General features: G+C 43.4%; 2 protein-coding genes and 3 non-coding genes across 6 annotated transcripts; 1 reads left to right on the top strand and 4 right to left on the bottom strand.

The window, feature by feature from the left end:
• Positions 1-2,471: 2,471 nt before the first annotated feature.
• On the bottom strand, positions 2,472-6,514 carry LOC134300249 (large ribosomal subunit protein uL3). Its single transcript, XM_062984960.1, has 9 exons — positions 6,458-6,514; positions 5,138-5,330; positions 4,738-4,906; positions 4,257-4,392; positions 3,990-4,176; positions 3,629-3,789; positions 3,440-3,541; positions 2,971-3,186; positions 2,472-2,596 (listed from the first exon to the last, which is right to left on the bottom strand). The coding sequence occupies exons 1-9, from the start codon at positions 6,458-6,460 to the stop codon at positions 2,552-2,554; spliced, it is 1,212 nt and encodes a 403-aa protein (XP_062841030.1). The 5' UTR covers positions 6,461-6,514; the 3' UTR covers positions 2,472-2,551.
• LOC134300438 (small nucleolar RNA SNORA54) lies at positions 2,685-2,819 on the bottom strand. The gene has a single exon (XR_010007360.1). It is a non-coding gene; the product is annotated as a small nucleolar RNA SNORA54 (small nucleolar RNA).
• Positions 3,263-3,356, bottom strand: LOC134300442 (small nucleolar RNA U83B). The gene has a single exon (XR_010007364.1). It is a non-coding gene; the product is annotated as a small nucleolar RNA U83B (small nucleolar RNA).
• On the bottom strand, positions 3,857-3,952 carry LOC134300443 (small nucleolar RNA U83B). Its single transcript, XR_010007365.1, has one exon. It is a non-coding gene; the product is annotated as a small nucleolar RNA U83B (small nucleolar RNA).
• A 708-nt stretch (positions 6,515-7,222) lies between the features above and the next one.
• kat7a (K(lysine) acetyltransferase 7a) lies at positions 7,223-17,795 on the top strand. 2 transcript variants are annotated; one of them, XM_062984951.1, is made up of 15 exons: positions 7,223-7,332; positions 8,287-8,428; positions 8,698-8,835; positions 9,835-10,044; positions 10,539-10,621; positions 11,039-11,125; positions 11,486-11,566; positions 12,172-12,282; positions 12,409-12,600; positions 12,705-12,794; positions 13,020-13,160; positions 13,257-13,350; positions 13,908-14,054; positions 15,094-15,200; positions 15,403-17,795. In XM_062984951.1, exons 1-15 carry the CDS (start codon positions 7,318-7,320, stop codon positions 15,499-15,501), a joined length of 1,737 nt encoding a protein of 578 aa, XP_062841021.1. In that variant the 5' UTR covers positions 7,223-7,317; the 3' UTR covers positions 15,502-17,795. The 2 variants fall into 2 exon arrangements, with proteins under 2 accessions (XP_062841021.1, XP_062841019.1); XM_062984949.1 differs by lacking the exon at positions 8,698-8,835.
• Positions 17,796-17,906: the final 111 nt, after the last annotated feature.

The following is a 17,906-nucleotide window of genomic DNA, read 5'->3' as shown; positions in this document are numbered from 1 at the left end:
CTCGCCGGATCACACCGTCAACGAGAACACAAACACTAATGAGTCTGTTTTAAGCTGCTAATCAGGAGAAAAGTTTTCAAACACAACGTTTATGCTAACTGTGGAGAATCTCATGTGGGTTTCCAATGATAAAGATGTGGAAATGTACAGCGGTGGGACACAAATATTTAACATACTGTGTGCTCATGTTCACATCCCACATTTACATTTGTGTTCAGAATCAGAAATATTGCATTTGTTGGCATAAATGATTAGACAGCTTCACACTACAGTAAGAAAAATTGTAATAGCTGTCACAGTATTGTGGCCTAATTTTGACCCATTTCTCCTCCATATTTCATTGTGGGTTTGGTGTTCTTGGGATCATATGTGCAATCCATAACCTGTCTTGACACCAACACAAAGCCTTCATTTATTTTCACTAACCACATCATGCTGGTTAGGCTTACGGTGGGTCCGGTGCTACCCAGGCACCCTGGACACTTCATGGCCAACATTCACTGATCACTTACAGGTAAAAGGAAACCGGAGTACCTGCAGACAACCTGCACAGACACATGGAGGATAAGCTAAACTCCTCACAGACAGTAAGGTGAGGATCAAACCCGAGTTTCAAGGACTCATGTAGCAGTCCAGCACTACATCTACAGGCGCTGGGAGTCGATTCCTCGATCACACACTTCGAGAAAAGAGTCGAGTCCAAATCTTAGAGTCGATTCCTCTTACCAAACTGATTCAGTGAGGACTCGGTCGCTACAGGTGAGGTGATTTAGCTTGAAACACAGGTGAGTAGATTTAACCGCGTTTGATATTTAAATATAAAGCTGTTTATTTTAAATATTTATTTTAAATTCATGGTATTTATTCATTCAGATAGTTGTATAAGTTATCCAGCAGTTTATAACAAACGCTGGTGAATCTAGACTGCAATCGTTAACGTGTCGTAACAGTGTTCCGTACATTGTTTCACTCATTCTTTTCTTTTTCTTTCTTTTATTTTAAATAACACGTTATTGTGTCTGCAGAACAGCTGTTGCAATGTTTTCCTTCATTTCAGACCCTGATTTGATTAATACTGAGAAGTCAAATTCAAAATACAGTCCAAAATGCTCTGACTGAAGCACTGTGTGGAACACTGTTAGTGTTAACAGTAATCCGTACAGCGTTAATTATTTGTTTTATCGATCTACTGAATATTACATTTTCTTCAAGTGTGTGATTTATCACCAGTGATGGAGTCAAAAAGTATAATGTCATTATTTTAATAATTTCTTTTATTTTTTGTGACTAAATGTGACTAGTCAGAAGACAAAAGTATTTTTACTAAATAAACAAATCTCATAAATTACATAATTTAAAAAGAAACTTAATATACTTATTATACTTAAATATTTGAAGTTTTATTAAATTCAGTGCAGTTTTAGGCGGCTTGTTGGTGTAATTTGTTAGAAAATCTGCCCCCTAGTGGAGAATTTTAGGAACCTCATGATTCTGTTCATGAAACTCTTCCAAGAACTCGTGACTTTTTATAAGCTTGTATTCAGCATTGCTTCTTTATAAAGTCCACTTTTAAATCTATGTTCTATACCAGGGTCTCTCATCCCAACCCTAAACCACTCCCGTCCAGTGGTCATTGAACTTGATCTTAGAAACCATCAAGTCTCACTGGGTCACGTATAAGAAATCTAGTTTTGAAAGCAGGTGCACACAACTTTAAATTTGTCTGTATTTTAGAGCAGACTTATGGAGCAGGGTCTGTAGTGTCAGTTCTGTAAAAATAAAACAATCATTTCATGGTCGCACACCTGCTAGGTGTTCCTGGGGTTTGGGTTTTATTACCACCAGCCAGGAGTTTGGCATGTTTATATTTGAGATTTCTTTAGAACTTTAAACATTATTTTTTCCCCATTGTGCCTTGTATATTTTCAGGTTGCTCCAAACCCAGCACTCATCTGACCAGGATGAAGGAGTGGATCAAAATAAAGCCACAGCAGATCCATACGTTTAAATGCCCTTTCCAACTCGGCCCTCTTATTTATCCTGGTTAGAGAGTGGTGCAAAATGTCCACTTGCTGGGGTTCTGATTAAGACCTTTAGGATGACCGGTGACCATCGAGAACATTGTTCTAACCACAAAGGGACAGTTTGGGTTTACTCCCCAACTTTGATTCATCAGAGCCGATTTTAAACTTTAGGTCCTTAAAGTCACCCAGTTAGCTACATGGATCACCGGCATCTTGTTAACTCTCATTCCTGATATTTAACCCAACAAGGTACCATGTGTTGTCACCAGCTACAATCAGTAATCACACCCCCCTCACCAGGCATTTTGAGCTACACCTACCATATGGATGCATAAACAAAATAACATCTGATCATTTAGGCAGATTCTTCGGGACCGATAAAGTATATCTCCCTCGTGTGGTCAGTGAGTAATTACAGCTCAGAAAAGACAACATCACAACAGTAAATGTATTTTCTCTTTTTTTTAATGAAATCTCCACAGAGCCACATGACGGACGAATCCACACAGAGCAGAGCTGCAGGACGCTCAGGCCGTCTCCTCCTTGGCGATGCGGTCCTTCTTGAGGGGACCCTGTAGGAGAAAGAGAGACACACGGTCAAACGTGGTCCAAACGTACCACAGATGCAGCTAGTGACGGCTCGATCCTTAAGATGCTCGGGCGTGTCGACAGAGAGTGAACAGGGAGTTGTGCACGGACCAGCGGTACTCCCCTGCCTCACTGAGCGTTTCTTTAGCACTGGAATGGAACCCAAATTTCAGACTGTGGTCCTGAAACAGGTTACGAACAGTGCGCAGGTTTGAAGCGTGCGGCTCGATAACCACCACACTAATCGGTCAAGACGCCGAGTCCGACTTGCGTACATTTCCAGCTCGAATTTATTCACCAAGCTTATTGCTTGCACCACGGTTTCCATCGCGACCTGAACCGGCGCACCGACACTCACCATGAAGACCTTCTTCTCGTCGATGGTCTGGAAGCGCCCGTGGCCGAACTTGGAGGTGGTGTCGATGAACTTGAGGTCGATCCTCTCCTGGGCTCTGCGGCTCGTCTGCACCAGCAGGGACTTGCGGAGGGTCAGCACCCTCTTCTTGGTTCCGACCACGCAGCCCTTCAGCATCAGGAAGTCGTTCTTCACTTCTCCGTAGTGCACGAAGCCACCCTGCAAAAAGAGACCAGAGGATCAGCGCAGGTTCAGGGTACGAACGCTGAGCCTCGATCGAAAGGCGGCGGTATCGTGCGTATTCAGAAGGAAGGCAGCATGGGGTGTTTCCTCATGCCTTTCGGGCGCCATGCCTGACGCTGGATCCATGGTTCTCATCACCTTACGCACGGCATGAAGTTTGCCTAATTGGATGGTTCCAGTTCAAATAAGAACTTGCCATCGAATTAGAAGAGTACCACTCACAACTCACCAGTGGGTTGATGCTCTTGTTGGAAAGATCGTAGTCAGTGGAGGCGTTGTTCTTGATCACTTTGCCATCCTTGGTGTGGTAACCCTGACCGACTTTGTAGATCTGGATGAACAAATACACGAGTTACAACCGACGAATCGATCTACAGTTGCCGCACATCTCGACGGGCAGCGTGATCAGCACACAAACCTTCTTGTTGATCTCCGTGCGGTGATGGTAGCCCTTCTGACCGGCACGAGCCACGCTGAAGGCCACGCGAGCAGGATGCCAGGCTCCGATACAAGCCACCTTGCGCAGACCACGATGGGTCTTGCGTGGCAGCTTCTTCGTGTGCCAGCGGCTCGTCACGCCTTTGAAAAGAAAACGGGATCGTCAAGCCTACGGACGTCGCATCCGAACCGCAGGCGCCATCTCTGAAGTGCTTTCAGAAGGAAGGCAGCATGGGGCGTTTCCTCATGTCTGTCGGGCGCCACACGCCTGACGCTGGATCCATGGTTCTCATCACCTTGCGCACGGCAAGACCGCGGAGTCGCACGGGTCGAGTTCTCACCTTTGTATCCGTGACCCTTGGTGACCCCGATGACGTCGATCATCTCGTCCTGGGTGAAGACGTTGTTGATGGGGACGGACTGCTCCAGCTTCTCACGGGCCCAGTCCACCTTGTCGGAGATGTTGCCACCGTTCAGCTGGATCTCCATCAGGTGGGACTTCTTCTGCCTATGGGGCAGCAGGCGCATCTGAGAGGAACCGGACAGGTCAGCGAAGTCGAGCAAGCTCAGCTTTTCACCCACTTGAGGTGCCACGTTTAGAACCTCACCTGCGTGTGAGCGATGATCCGGACGACCTTGCAGTACTTCCTCATGGAGGCGAAGTCCTTCTCCAGCTGCTTCTTACCCTCCTCATCCTGCCACTTCTTGGAGTACTTGGTGAAGGCCTTCTTCTTGGACTTGTACCTGAACACGCGTGGTACGCATGGCAGAAAGAGAGACAAGCAGAAAATTGGCACACAGTCCCTTCATGACCCGGCGGGTCAGCGGAAGGAGGCTGGGCAGCACCGACAGCCCCGACCTCTGGAAAAAGGTTGGCGATAGACGGCCAAGGTGCCTTTCGGGCTCATGGCTCAGCTTCTAAGGAGCTCTTTCCACCGGCCAGAGGAGCCCACAGCTCTTCAGGGCACGAGGCACCCGAGCGGAGCTAATACGTACAGTCGTTAGGCTCGTTAATTCAGCTCCAACACGGAAGAATTGAAAGCTTTAGATCAAGTACATTTCCTTTAACGTGAGTTTCGAAGTGCTCACCAGTTCTTGTAGAAGCGGCGTCTGCACTCATCACTGATGTGCTCGGCGAAGATGGTCTTGAAGGAACGCAGGCCACGAGGGGTCCTGACGTATCCCACAATGCCCACGACAATCATGGGTGGCGTCTCCACAACGGTGACCGCTTCAACCACCTCCTTTTTATTCACCTCTGTAAATAAATAAATAAATAAAATACATTTCTTTTAAGAACTCCAGCAGTAGTAAGTCTGAATCATGCGTATAAAAACGACTGCACTCAGTGCTCGACATTCAGCAGGGGCACAGGGCCCAAATATGTCCGCCCGTCGAGGGGATCATCACTGGCATATTGGTTATTTATAATCATACTCTAGTTATGCAATTGAGAGGAAGAAAATTAATAATGGCAACAGTAACTCACTTGAGCCGGGTCTGTCGACCTCACGGACGATGTGGGTCATGCCAGCCTTGTAGCCCAGGAAGGCGGTGAGGTGGACGGGTTTGCTGGCATCGTCCTTGGGGAAGCTCTTCACCTTGCCACGGTGTCTGCGACACCTCTTGCGGGGCAGGAAGCCCAGAGAGCCGTGGCGGGGAGCCGAAAACTTACGGTGAGACTGTAAGAGATGGATAAAATGCATCATAGGGCAGTTTGGGCTTGTATTCATGTGCATAACATCCCAATAAAGGCTTGTACCAGAAACTAGTATAAAAATATAGACAGGGTGAGATTAGAAAACCGTAAGACGTGTTCGTTTCCTGGATAATATCACATTAGTCCCCAACCATATGGGTTATAGGGTGTCCAAACATCCAATGGAAAGAGTTAATGTGTAGATTTTGGGATCGTCTTTATTCTGAATCCAACCCAATAACCAGGGATCAATACAGGTATGGAACCCTCATCAGTTCACACGATCAAGACCTCATCTTAAATTCCAAGTTCCATGATGTAGTATAAACAAAAACTAAACGTCAGGTTATTGATAGAGATAATGATTTTACATTTTGTGGCTATATATTGATTGGAATTTGTCTGATCTTCTGCAGTACATTTCGTCCCTTGAGAATCAGAATCAGATTCTAGAACACGTGGTTCTAAGTGTTTCACATGTGGAAGAGTCAATTCAGGTGCAGAATTCAGAATAGGATCATAATACTGTACATGCTTGAGTTTTAATTACTAATAAAGCCATTAATTAATTAATAAATTGCCATTATAATTTATATTTGACTTTTCAAAAGGCATGAATGACGGGGATGTTTGCCTTAAATAAAACAAAACCGTCCCAATTCAGCTAATTTACCTGCAAATGTGTTTTAAAGTTGCAAATGTAACCAGGCCAGACTGGGACTAAATCTAGGTGAACGTTAAGTTAAGTATTGAGCATCTGTACCATTCAGGATACGGCCTAACAGTTTACAGGAGAAAAATACACTAATAAACTAAATGTTTTAAAATCCAATACTAATTCGGCCCACGTTTTTCACTATAATAGGAGACTTGAACTGTAACCTATGCTAAGCTAATGCCACGCTCATTCAGAGCCGCCATTTCCTTCCCCTCCTCACGTATTTAGAAACCAGAAGAATCACTATTAATACGCACATCGAGCAATAAAAACGAATTTTAACGCGTTAATATAATACAGAACAAACGTTTGTAATAGATTATAAGTATAAAATAGACAGGATGGTTGAGATTGATGACGGATAGCGTTAGCAGGGTTGATTTTGAACTCACCATCTTGTCTCTGGTCCGATTGAAAGAGAACCAGCAGAGCGCCGCGCTTTGCTTTTATACAGGGAGCGCTCGCGCGAGCACGCCTGTGCGCAGACTCAGTAGAGACAGAGGCAGTTGTTGACGTCATGGCTGGCTTCTATCGATAAAGTAAAAATAAGAATTATAAAAAAATAATAATAATAATAAATAAATAATAAGTAATACATTTCAGTAAACTAACTATTAAATTTATTATATTTAAGCTTTATGTCTATTTAAATATATTTTACCAAAAATACCAAGAAAACACGATATGAACAAAAAATTGGGACATCCCTTCTATTTTTAAATCCATGTGCTTCAGCCACGATTGCTAATAGGTGCAATAAATCAATCATATAAAGGAAACCACATGCTTCAAACATGGCAGGAACAGTTTAGGGAAGTCCCAGCATGACTGCAACCCTTTGCACAAAGCAATCTCTATAAAAACGATCAATCAATGCTGTCGTCTTTTAAGTGAACTGGCACAAGTTCCCACACATAGACACACTTTTTTTTTTTGACACATACAAAGGTCTCTGTAATTGTGAAATGGCATGTCCAACAAGCTAATGGTCAGGTGTCCACATACTTTTGGCCACGGAAGAGTGAAATGTACGTTATAATAACTAAAAAAGAACGTTGAAACCTGAACCTCAGGGACTTTTATTTTGAAGTGTATTGCCGGATGTTGTGTATACAAACCTACACAAACACAGAACAACGCAGCCAATGTTTCAGATTAAAACTATATAGTTTAATTTATATTTTGTTTCTGCTGGATGTAAATATTTGGAATTAAAGAGTTTTAGGGAGAATAAAAGGATTTTTGTACAGAAATGCGTCGAAGTAAGGTGAGCACGGCTTGTTTGAACTGACCTGAGTGTGTTGTGTTTGGGTGATAAATATTTGGGGGGCGAAGATTTATGACACAATGTTTAATGTGTAAAATGGGATTAAAATCTATATAATGCATCATTTATAAAATACTAAAGTCCAGAAAACTAGAATATATTAGTTAGTTTGGTATTGCATGTTTGTTACATAGCAGATGTAGAAGAAAATGAAAATAAACGGAATTGATGCAGGATGGAATATTAATCGCATTTAAATAACTTTATTATTCTTGCTCCTTCATTTAGTGAGGATTTATATTAATTTATGCATCTTTATATTAAATATCCCAGTCACCAAACCCCCAGGAAGTCATCTAGTAGCAACAACAGCTCAGTGTTGAGGTCAGACAAGCTCACTGATATTGTGATGCATGTAAATTGAGTTTACATGAACAAGCAGATGCCATCAAGCCTAAAATCATCATGCACACTGCCATGCATCAATTGGGGTGAAGTAAAGAACTGTTTCTCAGCCCCGGACCTCAAGGCCTGCTGCTATGCACAGTTTAAACATTTGCCGCACTTACACAATAAGTCCTGATTTAGGCTGTTTGATTCTAGCTGAAACACTTAGAAAATTTGCATAGCCACTTATCCAGGACTGTAATTGAGAGAACCGGGTGTAAAGCACACTTTTATAGGTCTCTGGAGCAGTAGAAGTGCATTATTTGTTTTAGGTCCTGACAGGCTGATGGATCGACCTCATCTGATGCTCCAGGGATGCGACCATCGGCTACTGCTGTGAAGGATGGTGGAGTTTTTAGGTTTGAGGTTAGGTTTTTTGGGGGAATTGTAATGCCACATCAATTGTCCGTGGATTTGTTCCCAAAATCAAAACTGAAAAAAAGAAAAATAAATTAAAAAAAGTGTGTGTGGGTTGACTTTGGTTCCTTTTTTGTCTTTTATCTTTAGAGGAACGTGTGCAGCAGTTCTGACTGTACAGAGGATTCCGATTTCTCCGCTGAACACACCGACAGCTCGGAGAGTGACGCCCACATAGTGAAGCACACCCGCATCACCCGCTCCTCACTCCGACTCAGCCAGAGCTCCCAAGGTACTTTACCACGTTCAGGAAAGACTTCAGAATTACTGGAGGCTTTTTAATTCATGTAAAAAAACGTTCATGATTTCCTGGCTGTTGGTTTGTACTGAGTGGAGATGCGGTGTGTATTTTCTTTGCCGGTGTGTTGTGAAGCGCTTCCGTTGTTTTTTGTTTTCTTTGTTGCTGGCGGATCAGAGGATTTGTTTCTCTACGTTCCTGTCTAGAGAGCAGCTTGTTTCTGCTTGTCTCTCTCTCTCTGTCTGTCTGTCTGGGTGTTTCAGCCTCTCTTGAGGTGGCAGATTTTTCAGTGCGCCGTGTGACCCGGAGCCAGCAGCAGGACGAATCAGCCGTGCCCAAAAAATACCAGCTGCGACAGAGTCACCCAGAAACCGAACAGCACAGCGAGGTTTCAGAGCCGGGTAGGAGGAACAACATCAAGCGAGGATCTGAAATCCATCTGCCTTCTTTTATGTTTGTTCATTTGTGGATTTTCTTTATTTTATTTTATTTGTTTTGTTTGTATGTGGGCAGAATCATTCAAACACGCATGCTCACACTCGCCGGCCGCTTTATTAGGAACGCCATACTTATACTGTTACAGGATTTTGTGCTTTGAGATTTTGGTCCGTGTTGGCATGATTGCATCTCATAACTGCTGCGGACTTGAAAATTCATGCTGTTCCACCCACATGCCAAAAGAGTCATGATCATGCAACCAGTTTGAGATGTGCTTGTGCATGTTGTTGGTCAGTTGTGGCCATAAAGGGGTGCATGTGGGATTCCCTACTCCAAGGTGGGTCACAAGAGAAAAATAATAATAATTAAATAAATGAATGAAACAGGCACATAACCGCAAAATGCACTTGCACACAAACGACCCCTTGTGGAGGCTGTACATTACACCTTGTTAACCACAGTGGGACCAGATCGCTACTTTTTTTAATTAATTTTTTTATTTTATTTTTATAAAGGCATTACAAGCAAAAGACATCAAAGCTTTCTCAATCTTTTCTGACAGTGCCTTTAACCTTTTTCTTTTTCTTTAGAACATTGAACTTTGTTCATTCAGGGAATACATTGCACTCTAGACAATAACAAAAAAATACTTAATACTTAATTCATTTACTCTTATGCTTTTTTGAATACAACCATTCTAATATTTACTGAAATTTTAATACAATTATTTACATTTTTTTTAAAATAAATACATAATATTTTATGTTTTTTTTTTTTGGTGCATTGTTTGTGTTGCCTGGGTCGCAGTAAAAGTCCTGGACCAGGACAAAGCGGTCTTTAACTAGACGATGAATGAATAAATATTTTGACATCTCATTTTTGCTCAGGAAATAATATTATTATTGACATAAAACACAGGTAGAAGTAACACCATTGATTATTTTCCTTCTCTGTGGTTACAGTATCCGACGTGAAGCGGGATGAATCTCCACCTCTCCGCTCCTCCGAGTCCGACGTGGACGTGTCGAGCCCGAACGCTTCCAACGACGAGAGGCTGGCCAAAGAGCTGTCGATCAAAGAGGCCTGCCAAGCCCACCGGCCCAAACGTCGCCGCTTCCACGAGAGCTACAACTTCAACATGAAGTGTCCCACGCCAGGCTGCAACTCCATGGGTAAATAAACGCTCCGCACCCAACAGGAACGTTGTTTTAACACTCTAGGACTCCAGCAAACCACAGTAAGAGCTGTTATGATCAATTTTAATAGCTGGCCTGCTAAAGGGCTGAGTGGAAATTCATTGGCTGAGATCACTAAGGTCAACCACTTTATCCTGGTCATGGTCTTGGCGGGCACTGGCTGTGAGACAGAGGGTGTCAGTCCATCACAGGGCTTCAGCCATTCCCCCAGACATAGCAGATCACGTCTGTGTAGATTTCTGGCCGGCTGATAGGACCGCTCATGTTCAAATCCAGGTCATAGCAGTGGCGCTACCTGATAAGAATGAACGGTTTTGGAGCGGCCCAGTCTCAGTCTGGCGCCCTGGCGAGACCTTAAATCAACGGTTCATGTCTGATGAAGTTGTTCAGTGTAACATATACAGGTACAAGAAACAGAGGTCAATCAGAAAGGGGGCATTTACTTTTTCATCTACCTTTTTTTTCCTTAGGCCACTTGACCGGGAAGCACGAGAGGCACTTCTCCATCTCCGGCTGTCCACTGTACCACAATCTATCAGCAGATGAGTGCAAGGTATTGACCATTATGTTTAAACTGATGATTTTAGTGCAGCTTTAAATATTGAATGAATCAATGATTCATTTCGGCTGCTTCCGTTAGGGGGCGCTAAAGTACATTTACATTTGCAGCATTTAGAAGACGTGTTTATCCAAAGCAACTTGCAGTTATAACTGAATACAATGCAAGCAAGTGTGGATTAAGGACCTTGCTCAGGGGCCCAACAGTGGCGGTAGTGGGAATTAAACCAGCAACCTTCTGATTACTAGTCCAGCACCTTAACTACGGAGCTACTACTGCCCTAAAACCCAGGTTTCTCTTCATAACTCAACCCTTCTATTTATCTGGGCTTGGGACCGGCACTAGGAAGGCTTTGTGAGCCCAAATAATACTGTTTTGTGTGTAACTATTTGCCCTCGTACTTCTCTGCAGGTGAAGGCGAATTCTCGAGATAAACCCACGGACGAGAGGACGTTATCACAGAGCCAGGAGGAAAACAGACACTCCACCCGGCATCAGGTAACCGACCGATATCTCATCTGCTGGGGCACTCAGGGTGGCAAAGCAGGACAATAAACCAGCCCTGATAGCTGAGGGTGTATTCTGCATGTGGAATCCCTTTATTTCTGCTTCAATAGTGACCTCTACTGTCTGTTTGAGGCGCCGACATGGTCACCAGTATAATACAGTGAGCCTAGCGTGATCCTCCATACATGTTAAAGCTCTCTATGGGTTTCCTGCCAGCAGTGGGGATTTGAATGTATAGAAAAGGGGTGAAATTACTTCTAGACATCAGACATATCCTGGCTGATTCATTTCACATGTTCATTTCTTTTCGACCGGGCTCTGAGCGCTGATTTTAAAGTTTTTTTCTGGCAGATGAAGTACAAAGAGAAGGTGACGGAAATGAGGAAGAAGAGAAATTCTCCTACACGCAAGGACCAGAGAGATAAAGACACTGTGAGTCCTTTATTATAAGCTTAATGGTGGGACAGCGTGGGGGTGGTGCAAGCAGAGAACTGGTAACCAGACATTGTTCATCAGGATTTTCTGGTAGAGAGCAGAACGTATGGGTCAGTTCATAATGGCATGGTACCCAAACCCTGAAGCAGCAAAGCATCCTCACACCAGCACACAACTGCTGGGATGATATTCTTTCCTTTTTTTGGATTTTCCCCTTGTTATATCCCAATTTAGTCATTTCCAGTTCCCAACTGTGAAACTGCTGCCGCTTACACATCCCCAGATCTGATCAAGGAGAGCCAGATCACCACACGCTCCCTTAGGCAAGTGTCCAATCTGCACCACTTCTTATCACCTGTCAGTGTTGAGATCTCACACAGACCTGTATCATGTACGGAGAGCCACATTAAACTCCGTGTGCAGTGGGAAGAGACTCCCGATCACGTCTAAGTGTGTCTGTGTAGACGCCTGGCCAGCTGGGTGGCTCCGCTGAGATTGGAACACTCCACAGTGACACCACCCGAGCGCCTGGTTCATATTTTGTTGACACACTAGAGTAAAGCCTCTAAACCTCGTCCGTCTGTGTGTGTATGTTCCTGTAGGATGAGAGTCAGAGCCCCGGTGCTAATCAAGAACCTCTTCTGGAGAACATAACGAGTGATTATGATCTGGAGCTGTTCAGGAAAGCTCAGGCTCGAGCGTCTGAGGATCTGGTGAGAGACCGATCAGTGTCTTATATCGATGGATAACAATTAATGACTTTTTTGGGAATTTTATTACCTTCTTTTTATATTGTTCTTTCTATAACCTGCTTGTGTGTGTTTCCCGTCTGTCTGCAGGAGAAGCTTCGTCTGCAGGGGCAGGTGACCGAGGGCAGTAACATGATCAAGACCATCTTATTCGGCTGCTACGAGCTGGACACCTGGTACCACTCGCCGTATCCGGAGGAGTACGCTCGCCTCGGACGCCTCTACATGTGCGAGTTCTGCCTCAAGTACATGAAGAGTCAGACCATCCTCCGACGGCACATGGTACGAAACGGGCAGCATTACTTTCTATACGGCGTGCCAGTCTGTCGCAGGGCATCATGGTGTTCGTGCTGCCGTAACGTAAACACGCCTTCTGTCCCGTGCAGGCCAAGTGTGTGTGGAAGCATCCGCCCGGCGATGAGATCTACAGGAAAGGTGCCGTGTCTGTTTTCGAAGTGGACGGTAAGAAGAACAAGGTACGATCCCAAACGAGGCGAACACGTCAGTGATTGTATACAATCTGTAGAATATTCCCGCTCTGAGTGTGATAAAGCGAGACACACACAACCTTTATGATTCTGTTTGTATTTATTAGAGTCAAACCTAATTGTACACACGGTCTGATGCAAAATTTAGTCATTTCCAATTCCTGAATGTCCTGATTGTCCTGATTCCTGACCGTGCTGTTCGCTCTGTATCAGATCTACTGTCAGAACCTGTGCCTCCTCGCCAAGCTCTTCCTGGACCACAAAACTCTGTACTACGACGTGGAGCCGTTCCTCTTCTACGTGATGACTGAGGCGGATAACACTGGCTGTCACCTCGTCGGATACTTCTCCAAGGTAGCCGACAGGAGCAGCTTTCAGTCAGCGCCTCCTCGTTTTGGTACAGAAAAGTATAAACGATCAGATGTTTCTTATTATTGTTATTTCTTCTAGGAGAAGAACTCGTTTCTGAACTACAACGTGTCGTGTATCCTGACCATGCCGCAGTACATGAGGCAGGGCTACGGCAAAATGCTCATCGACTTCAGTGAGTACTAACGATTTAGGGCACCGATTGGCTGTGTCTGAGGGAGGGTGAGCTGAAGGGATTCCTCATTTCTACTGCAATTGCGGCCTCTTCTGGCTGGTCGAGACACTGCACAGAGATGGTGAATGAGGAGGAGCGGTGCGTGACTCTATGTACGCATTGCTGCTCTCTTTCTTGGTGCAAAGAATCTACTGAAAGAGATACAGTTTGGGAAATGGATATGGCTAAATTGAGAGAAAATAGATGCATGATTTGCATAGAATTAAAAGACATGATTTTGATGGATTCAAATGCTCGTGTTTAATTTCAACCTCAAGCAGAGGTTCATATAGTCTGTAGAAACTTGTGTAGCAGCAAACTGCTTGTTGTTCTCAAAGTAACAGTTGCTCCTGCTGTTTTCCGGTCATCCAGCAGCTCTTTTAAAGTGGCTTTTCACCAGATTTGCTTTATATTCACATAAAAACGCAGAACTTTGTGTTTATTAGCGCAATCATGGTTGCTGTGTGCTGTATTTGTACTTCTTATAAAGACACGACCGTCGCTGTCGCTGTGTGCAGGTTATCTGCTGTCGAAGGTGGAGGAGAAGGTGGGCTCCCCTGAACGTCCCCTATCTGACCTGGGTCTCATTAGCTACAGAAGTTACTGGAAGGAAGTGCTGCTGCGCTACCTGCACAACTTCCAGGGAAAAGAGATCTCCATCAAAGGTAAACGCACCCCAAACGTTAATGAACCCTTGATGTAAAAGAGACTAGGAACTTTTTTCGCAGTGGGGAGTGGGAAATGACTAAATCAGGAGATAACATTTACATTTACATTTTCTGCATTTAGCAGATGCTCTTATCCAGAGCGACTTACAGAAGTGCTTCCATAGTAAACATTTCATTTCTCAAGTTTTAGTAAACAACAGTCGAAGAACACAACTCTGCTGAAACCTGTTAGAACCAAAGTGGGCTTTTTTGTTTTGTTTTTTTGAAATGGAAAAAAAAATGTTAGTAAATAAGTACAAGTCAGCGTAAGTGCTTAGTAAAAAGGTGATGAAGGTTTTTAATCGTTTTTTAAAGACAGCAGGAGACTCAGATGTTCGGACAGACAGAGGAAGTTCATTCCACCACTTTGAGTCTGTTGCAACAGTTGGGGGTAGATGAGGTTGCTGGCGTTGCTGTTCCTGTAATGTGACTTGTGATGTCTGCAGGGTCTGTGAGATATGAGCACAGGAATGATTGAGTAGCACATGCTGAGATAAGTTTGGTAAATGAAACAATGTCAGAGACTGATAGTACTTACCCAAAGTTAGTTTAGTTTAGATTAGTAGTAAAAGTTAGATAAATTAAACAGTCCAGACAGACATTAAAACCTGGTGACAGTAAAGACCGATACGTCTGTAGCGGAGATTTAATTTTATACTAAGCTTAGCCCTGCCCCTCAATTCACACCTAGGCCTCTAACAATAGACACCTGAAACCACCAACCAATCAGCAAAACACAGATTAATGCAGCAACAGACTAGCTTTAGTTTCTTACAAATAGTTAAATTCTAGCACAGTTAAGCAAGTTAATAGTCAAAGTTACAAAGATAGATTCTAAAACAAGTTACAGCAAAGAATATACTTCAACCAGAAGCCTACCTTACTCAGGAATACAAATGAACACAATGGAAGTAACAAGCACTGATGTAATAAGTGCTTGTAACTTAGGTGCCGTTCTGTACAGTTTCTGAAAGCTGCTTGGTGTTTCTCTGAGCAGAGATCAGTCAGGAAACGGCCGTGAATCCAGTGGACATCGTCAGCACCCTGCAGTCGCTCCAGATGCTGAAGTACTGGAAAGGAAAACATCTGGTCCTGAAGAGACAGGTAAAGGGGCACAAATTCCCACACACAGACACACTTTGAACAAAGTCTTGTGAGAAGCTTCTCAGAAGAGCGGCTGCTGTTCTAGTGGAAAAGATCTCACAGACGTCACTCTATATTATCAGTGTTTGTTTTTGTCAGGTGTCCAGCTCGTACCTGCGACCGTCTCACTCCCTCTTGTTCTGTTCTCGCTCTTCATTTGTAGGACCTGATCGATGAATGGAAATCCAAAGAGGTCAAACGAGGGAGTGGAAAGACAATCGACCCTACTTCACTGAAGTGGAGTCCACCTAAAGGAACCTAGTGAAAATCCGGCACCTTCTGCAGCACCCCAGCTCTCGACGCAGCTCACATGCAACGCCCTGCTTTTATAACATCGTATCTGTTTCAGTAGCTTCCGTAGATAGAGAAGTATACCAACGCACACCATTCAAACGACTCAAAACGCTACAGTCAGCATGCGCACTAAGCTAACTCTCTTACGCAGGCGTGTAGAGCAACGATTCCCTAAATTTCCCCTGACTCCTTTAAGATAAACAAACTAGCACCAGCCAAAGCCAAATTATTCAATCACCTCTCCAGCTGACGCCTCACATTTCACTCCTTGTAAGAGGAAATGAGGTTTGGTTTGCGCTCTAGTCAGGTCCGCTATGTCCTCCGGCCTGACTGAGGAGATCCACCGCCTCTCGGAGTCTCTTGGAGAGCAGCAACATGTACGGAGAGTCGCAGCAGAGGCCGCAGTTCGTGACTGTGCGGCTGCCTGGTGTGTTTCGATAGCACAGCTGGGATTTGGACCCAAGAGCTTGAAATCTCAGATTGCTATGCCACTCTACAGAGTTTTTTTATGTATTTAGACGCGTACCATGAGGGTACATTACACATCCCTGATACTGTACTGTACTGTCATATGCCCGAGAGGCTTTAAACTAAATAAAAATAAATCCTAGTTCACAAATGCGTAGTAGCTAAAACACTAATATTCCCGAAGGTGCCTGGAACTTGCCTACAATCTCCCATCAAGGGTTGAGCCCCCATGACGATTAAAAACCTGTGCACAGAATTCTGCATAACACAAAGATTTAATACAACACAATAGTGCTCTAGCAAAGCTGTCGATGTTTTTCATGTCTGTGTGAAGCAGTAAAACGTGCAGCCGCTTCTCCGTATATAACCCTCGTACTGGAACATCAGAATATCAGAATTTTAGCATGTTCTTCAGTCTGCCTCTGTGGTCTATGAGATCCGTTCTGTTTTAGACACGTCCGTTTACTTTTTAACAGCTAATTCTGTAGCTCAGGAGAAACGCTTCAGTGAAAATGTGATCGATGCTTAATGAAACTAAGGGTAAAATTCTTTACTTGTTTATTTACCTGTTGGCAAAGTACAAAACTAATAAATAAGAACAGTATCTTTGTAAAAATAACGGTTTTAATTTTAAGTATGACAATAGTGCTCCATCTACAGGTCGGTATTACTGGTTGAACATTCTAACTTGCAGCGTATTTAAAACAATAAAAACTTCAATACTTTTGGTTGCACCTTTGCCGTCCCCTTCATGAACTACTATTAAGAAATTTTACTGTTTAAAACGAAATTTACCCCCTTCCTGCAGACCGACTGACCACTCGCCCGCCTTCCCGCCCTTTTATTTTGTTACCGTGTGACGTTATAGTCCAAGCATTTTGACGTTTTTCTGGTTCTATTCTGGTTCATTTCACCCAACGAGTTTTATTTTTATTAGATAAGCTGAGTGATGTTTTGAAGTAGATGCTCTGTGTGTTACATAGAACTGTATTTATTTAGAAGTAAGGTCATCATTTCAAGTCCAGTGGTTTTATTTAATGCTAACTGACCTGAAGTGACGGACGCATTGCTTTAATGGTGTAGTGTGATAAGGGGATATTCAAGAAATGATAGAATTCACTATCAAATGGCTCTGTAGATCATAAGATAAATAAACAATATTTAAAAGATGCGTTCATCACAGGAAGCAGCGTTTTTTATTTTGTCTAACTACTAACAAAGTGCTTCTTTCAACAAGTCGTAACTGTACAATGTCACGTCTTGTCTTTATGCATCAATTGCTTTGTGATGGTTGCCTGCACAGATAGGTCAGCTTATTTCAACACCCTCTGTCTTGTGCCACTTTTAGCAGACTAGCTCCTGATAATCAGTCCTCAACAACCCTCATCCTGCTCCTCTGTTGTACTGCATTGTATCTCCTGCTCATTTACACTGCTAATGATCCTAATATCTTCCTACATTTCTGTGATCAGGTGATTGTGTTAATTGTGACAGGCCTGTTCGCTTCTCTGTGCTATAAACACAATTCAAAGCAAACATTCACAACAAACCGTTCATATTTGAAGATCTGTATTTCTAAGTATTTTAATTTTTTTTTACTATGGAATTTAATTTTGCTTTAGCAGTGTGGCAGCTTTAGACACAGAAACGTTTCAGCTCTGAGCTTGTGTGAAAACCGTAGGTCAGAATCCTTCACTTCCACTGAATTATTGTGAAGCACCAGTGTAACACAACTCCTGTACTGTGCAGTATTTGCTCTCATTTTCTTCCAAATAAAACTTGATCTAATCAAAACTTCCTGCGTCTGATCCATCTTGAGTAATACTGGGGCAGTAAATCTCTGAAAATATCCATCGTTTGGAGTAAAAATCAGTCAAAAACATCAGTCAGTCAGGCATCGGTCAA

This window comes from Trichomycterus rosablanca, chromosome 22, assembly GCF_030014385.1.
Source record: "Trichomycterus rosablanca isolate fTriRos1 chromosome 22, fTriRos1.hap1, whole genome shotgun sequence".
In the NCBI taxonomy this organism is placed as follows: Eukaryota; Metazoa; Chordata; class Actinopteri; order Siluriformes; family Trichomycteridae; genus Trichomycterus; species Trichomycterus rosablanca.
This window is presented reverse-complemented; position numbering and strand designations above follow the sequence as displayed.

Excerpts from the sequence above, each read along its gene's own strand:
- LOC134300249 (XM_062984960.1), bottom strand. Across the intron at positions 4,177-4,256 it reads GGATCATCGCTCACACGCAG|ATGCGCCTGCTGCCCCATAG; the intron begins GTGAGGTTCTAA and ends GGTTCCTCTCAG. Across the intron at positions 3,187-3,439 it reads ACAAGAGCATCAACCCACTG|GGTGGCTTCGTGCACTACGG; the intron begins GTGAGTTGTGAG and ends CTCTTTTTGCAG.
- kat7a (XM_062984951.1), top strand. Across the intron at positions 11,126-11,485 it reads GACACTCCACCCGGCATCAG|ATGAAGTACAAAGAGAAGGT; the intron begins GTAACCGACCGA and ends TTTTTCTGGCAG. Across the intron at positions 13,161-13,256 it reads TCGTCGGATACTTCTCCAAG|GAGAAGAACTCGTTTCTGAA; the intron begins GTAGCCGACAGG and ends TATTTCTTCTAG.